Source organism: Hemiscyllium ocellatum, chromosome 19, assembly GCF_020745735.1.
Source record: "Hemiscyllium ocellatum isolate sHemOce1 chromosome 19, sHemOce1.pat.X.cur, whole genome shotgun sequence".
Lineage (NCBI taxonomy): Eukaryota > Metazoa > Chordata > Chondrichthyes > Orectolobiformes > Hemiscylliidae > Hemiscyllium > Hemiscyllium ocellatum.
Window position 1 is genome coordinate 18618083 of NC_083419.1, and position 6000 is coordinate 18624082.

At 44.4% G+C, this 6000-nt stretch overlaps 1 protein-coding gene across 1 annotated transcript in view; it reads left to right on the forward strand.

Annotated features, from left to right (window-relative positions):
* Nucleotides 1-5582, forward strand: part of syt10 (synaptotagmin X) — a 73909-nt gene extending 68327 nt beyond the window's left edge. The window contains exon 7 of the mRNA XM_060839272.1: nucleotides 5041-5582. Coding sequence (XP_060695255.1) covers nucleotides 5041-5112 — 72 coding nt within the window. The 3' untranslated portion in view covers nucleotides 5113-5582. The remainder of the gene's footprint in view (nucleotides 1-5040) is intronic.
* Nucleotides 5583-6000: the final 418 nt, after the last annotated feature.

Genomic DNA, 6000 nt, shown 5'->3' on the forward strand with positions numbered 1-6000 from the left:
CCTACCTCAGAGGTAGGGACACTCCCAAGGCACCACCAAGAACCCTCCAAGATGCCTCCTCTACATAAACAAGTCTACAGGTGACTTTTACATTTGGGGCTTGTTTTTGCAGGTTTTTTTTGTTAAATGACTAACCATCTGAGTAGCCAATTCAATATTTACACTCAAAGCCTCTTTAGGGCAATATGAACTGTTAAAAGTGAGGGGGAGGTAGGGGTCACTAAATCAACATGGAGTTGGAAAGGAAATAAAACATTGTGTCTCCTATGTTGCCCACCTAGTAGCATCAAGAGCATTGATGGACACTACGTGCTCTTTCTCCAGTGATACTCAGACATAAACATAACCACAGAAGAGAGGCAGAAGTTGGCAGAGCTGCTGTTTTGGTTTTGCCCCTCGGGATGAGTGAGACACAGCTGCTCCTCTACAACAGGCCAACAATATTTAAATAACAAGGCTGAACTTTCCAACCCAGCCCCCATCTCCCTTCATTCCTTTGGAATGAACACTCACAAATTGCTGATCTCAACCTAAATCCATATCGACTCCCAGTGGGCCACCAGGGAGTGCAGCAGTAATAGAGGTGCCAGCTTTCTCACAAGATCTTAGACTGGGCACTGTCTACGAGGCCTGGGGCATGCAAAAGGTAACAAGGCATTACGTCAAAGAACAGCAGGGAAATTCACCCCTTCACTCTGGCCAATATTTGAATGGTGAAAGAATTGAGAAATATAGGTTACCTTCTCTGATGTTGCATTGCAAATGAAAAATAATTTCATAACAATCAAGAACAGAACGTTAAACCAGTGCCAACCAAATTTTAAATCTCCCAGTCCTGCCCCTTGTTATAATTACTGCAAAGGCACTTATAGCCATAAGAAGTACCGATGCTGTAGCTTAAACGGTTCAATAAGGAGGACAGCGTACGGAAACCTGACTTGTATTCCCTTGAATTTGGAAGAATAAAAGGCAATCAACTCAAGGTGTTTGAAATGATAAATGGACGTGATTGGGTAGATAGAGAGAAACTATTGCCTCTGGAGCAGAACAGGGCAGCAAAATAGATAACAACCTTTCAAATATAGCCTGGCTGTTCACAAGTGAAATCAGGAGCACTGTGCACACTGACGCCAGGAATTCTCTCTCCCAAAAAAGGTGTGGATAATGGGAAGAATCAGAACTTTCAAGTCTAAGATGGTTGGCTTTTGGCTGGGTGATTGTATGAAGATGTACAGTGGCATTGATCTGACTGAATGCTGGAACAGTCTCAAGGGGCTGAATGGTCCTGCCTGACCTGCTGTGCTTTTCCAGCACTACTCTGATCTAAACGCTGAATGGCCTCCTACTATTCCATTGCCATGTTGGATTACTGCCCTTTTACATTTTTTTAAAAATAGAACTTACCTTCTCAAAATTATTCCCCTCTCAATGATATTACAGAACATGTTATAATGAATCCCATGCTGGAAAATGTGTTGCTGGCAGTCACACCAAACCTCCGACAACTTCTCTGCTACGAGAACTAATGGCTTCAGGTGAAGTTGTACATTTCACTACCCACCGGCTCAGTAACAGAACTACAGAAAACGTTAAAGATTCCAACACACTTAGCTCCTGGTTCAAACTTCCCTCTGTTCAACCTTTACTCTGTGTGACAGACGCATGGTGGCACAAGAAATATCTTTTTTACAGAGTCAGCCATGGCTCACACTCTCAAATTTGTGACTCAGGGTCATGGAGGCTTAAGAACCTTTCGAGAGATTTAAAAATATAATCTAGGCTGATAATTGGTGTGCAGGACCAAGGAAAGGATTTTCTGTCATTTTTCAGGAACAGTATTAAATCAGGCTCCATCAGCCCCCTCAGATATTTGCAATTTACTGTGTGAAGAACAGTTGAGAGCTCACTAGTGACCAATAGTTGGGGGAGAAGATGGAACATTGAGAATATCAATGGACCAGTAATCCATAAGCCCAGGCTAATGCTGTAGAGACATGGTTCAAATCCCATTATGGCAGTGTTTGGAATTTAAGTGCAATTAATAAAATCTGAAATTTGAAGCTAGTCTTAGTAATTGTGGCTGTAAAACCATTAATAAAAAAACTATCTCTCAGCAGGTCTGGCAGCATCTGTGGAGAGAGATCACAGAATTCTTCTGAGGAAGAGTCACTCAACCCATAACCTTAACGCTGATCTCTCTTCACAGAGGCTGCCAGAGCTTTCCAGCAATTTCTGTTTTTGGCTCAGATTTACAGCATCTACAGTTCTGCTGGTTTCTGTCTGCTTCGCTGTTGTCCTTTAGGGAAGGGAAGGGAATCTGCTGGTTTTACCTGAGCTGGCCACATCTAGTGAACGACCCAGAGACATGTGATTGACTTCTACACGCCCACTAAAACAGCTTGGCATCATGGTGGCTCAGTGGTTAGCACTGCTAGCTCACAGCACCAGGGTTTGATTCCAGCCTCAGGCAACTGTTTGTGTAGGTTTCCTCCGGGTGCTCCAGTTTCCTCCCACAGTCCAAAGATGTGCAGATTAGGTGAATTGGCCATGCTGAATTGCCCATAGTGTTCAGGGATGTGTTAGTTAAGGGAATGGGTTTGTGTGGGATATTCTTTGGAAGGTTGGTGCAGACTTGTTGGGCTGAAGGGCCTGGTTCCGCACTGCAGGGATTCTATGAGCCACTCAGTTAAAGGGCATTTAGGGATGCACAACATCTCAAAACAAAAAAAAATCAATCAACACCATTAGTACAGGTTCAGGAGGTTACGCTTTACTGGTAAGTAAACTCACCTTGTCCTACTGGACCAGCGGACTGGTGGTGAGTTTGACTTTGGGCAAGACGTGAGGTTGAGAAGATGTGGTTTTCATGGTAACCTCAGCTAGTGGGGCAATTGGATTCACACTGTTGGTGTCATTCTGCATTTCAACCACCAGTCCAGCCAACTGAACTAACTGATCCCCAGTGTACTCCTGGTACTCCTCTCCAAATAATTCTGCAAAATCACAAACACCCTTCAGAAGATAACCAGGCACCGACATCCCGACAACTCAGTATCGTTCTGGGTATCTCACAGAGCAGTGAAGGTTTTTTTTTGATTAGATTCCTCACAGTGTGGAAACAGACCCAATCAGTCCACACCGACCCTCCAAAGAGTAACCCACCCCAGATCCATTTCCCTCTGACTAATACACCTAACACTATGGGCAATTTAGCACGGCCAATTCACCTGAGCTGCACATCTTTGGACTGTGGGAGGAAACCCACGCAGATACAGGGAGATTGTGCAAACTCCACACGGACAGTCATCCAAGGCTGGAATCAAACCTGGGACCCTGCTGCTGTAAGGCAGCAGTGCTAACCACTGAACCACCGTATCATGTTGTGGGTCTGAAATTCCGCAAAAGTCCAGGCTAGGTAAAGGCATCATATCTTTCTTCCTCAAACGTTGGTAAACGAGATCGACTTTGCAAAAAGTATAAAAGTATTATGACTGAGATGAAGATGAATGCAGAGCATCTCTCTCGTCCCACTATTCCATATGTTTTATCCCGTTGCTGATATGGCCAGTTAAACATTTCATCAGCATTAGGTTTAAAATAACAAGATCTATCAACTATATTTCTTCAATAACAAAATTATTGATTTGTTATACAAGCCCAGTGATTCATCAGCTGAAGGACAGGTTAATGCAGTTTTGAAATATGAAAATATTAACGTATACACTTGGTTATTTTTGCCCATATTTGTCTAAATACTAGTCAATTCTCTGAAAATGAAAGGAGAAGAGATGGGATGTTCTATTGTTGGACTATAACCTGGTGTTGTGTGATTTTTAACTTTGAAATGTTCTAGATTGCTTTCAGTCTGGCATGCTTGCTCGGGTAAACGGGCATCACGAGGTACATGACACTGCCACCAGGATTTCTTCGAAAGCAATAAGTTCAGAAGCTGGTGAGAGGAAATGTTGCAGCAGCCTTTCTTTCTGTTTTTTGCAGCTTTCACTCACCCTAAAGGGGCTTTGCAGGGAGTTGCCAATGGCTGAACAATGCATCTTATCTCTGCACATTCGATACCCCAGCTCCACTCCAAAACAATATCAAATAGCTACAACTCCTGACAGTTATAAACTCATGCTTGTAACTTTCACTGTCTCTCCCCTTGGCTTTTTACACACCTGAATTCCATTAAGTTTTAAGTTTTTTAGAAAACCTTCCGACCATGTAGTGCTTCCTCCATACTGACCCAATGATGTGCCAGTGCTGGGGGAGTGCAGCACTATCGGAGGGTTGGAGCTGAAGGAGTGCCGCACTGTCGGAGGGTCGGTGCTGAGGGAGTGTCACACTGTCGGAGGGTCGGTGCTGAGGGACCACTGCACTGTCAGAGGGTCAGTGCTGAGGGAGCATCGCACTATCAGAGGGTCGGTATTGAGGGAGTGCTGCACTCTCGGAGGGTCAGTACTGAGGGAGTGCTGCACTATCGGAGGGTCAGTATTGAGGGAGTGCCGCACTGTTAGACAGTCATTGCTGAGGGAGTGCTGCACTGTCAAAGAGTCAGTGCTGAGGGAGCGCTGCACTGTCAGAGAGTCAGTACTGAGGGAGTGCTGGATTGTCAGAAGGTCAGTGCTTGGGAAGTGCTGTACTGTCAGAGGGTCAGTACTGAGGGAGTGCTGCACTGTCAGAGGGTCAGTGCTGAGGGAGTGCTGCACTGTTGGAGAGTCAGTACTGAGGGAGTGCTGTACTTTGGAGAGTGCCTGTTTTGAGTGAAACAAATGAGAGCCTGATTTGCGCTCTCAGGTGATGATGGGTCAATGTTATCAAAGACACCAATAATCCCCTCATTGGTTTGTCCCAGTCTGTGGGATCTTCCTGGGTGAAAACTGGCTGCCATGCTTCCCTTTTCTAAAAACAGTGACGAGACTGTTAAAGTAAGATAATGTGAAATGTGTCATGATAATTTATACAATAACAAATTTTTTACAGATAAAAGCAGAATTCGCTGGGGTTGGTCTGTGGAATAAATCTGAAATGATTCTGTTGCAGGCACCAGGTCGAGCGACCAGCTTTGACAGTCAAGGATCCTGCCCGTCTCCAAAGCTGCCACCCACACCGTAGAGCTGCTGCTTGTCCAAGGCTGAACACCTCTGAGTTGTTACTGGAGAGCATCTGGAAATGTCTGTCTTATTGATAGAACAGGAGTGAAGCAGTGCAGTAATGTTCGTGTGGGTGAAGCCCACAACACTGTTTCATGAGTGGACAGAGGTGATGGGTCCAAATACTCTGCAAAGAGCTACAAGGGATCGCTATCATGTGAAAATGTCGGTGACGGAGATAACTCTTTATTGAAAATTTTAAATCCTTTGATTAGGAAAATGGGAACAGAAGGAGCCCAGTCAACCCCACTTGCCCATCCAGCTCATTCCATTCAATAGTGGTTGACCCGTGTACCTTACACTATTTCCCTACCTTGGTGAAGAATTCTGATCAACTGGTTATGTCATACGGCTACAAATCTGAAATGGTCTTTTCTCAAAGATATTGCCCTGACCTGCTGAATATTTGAGCACTTATTTCAAACATTCAGCATCCAGGATAGTTCCCTTTCGTAAACAATCCATCAATCCCAGTCTTGATGTTTTGTTAAATTGATACCCAGCCCTACAATCTTACAGAGGAGGACAGAGTTCCAAATTTCACTCCTCTTTGTGTGAAGTATTTCATTACGTTAACGCTGAATGGCCTGGAACTTTAAGTCCCTGGCCTGTTGATTTGTGAGTCTCCCCACACGCCCTCCCAAGCAGAGCTGGTGGAATAGAGTTTCTCTCAATCTGCCGTATTAACTTTATTAATCATTTTAAACCTCTTGACTAGTTCACTCCTTGATCTTCCTTTCTTGTTGGAAGAGCGGCCTAAGCCTGTCCTCATTATGATGAGGTCCTTTTAAGAATCCGCAGGGAAAAGGCAGACTTTGTACTTTATCGAGAATGAAACCTGTCGGGTAAC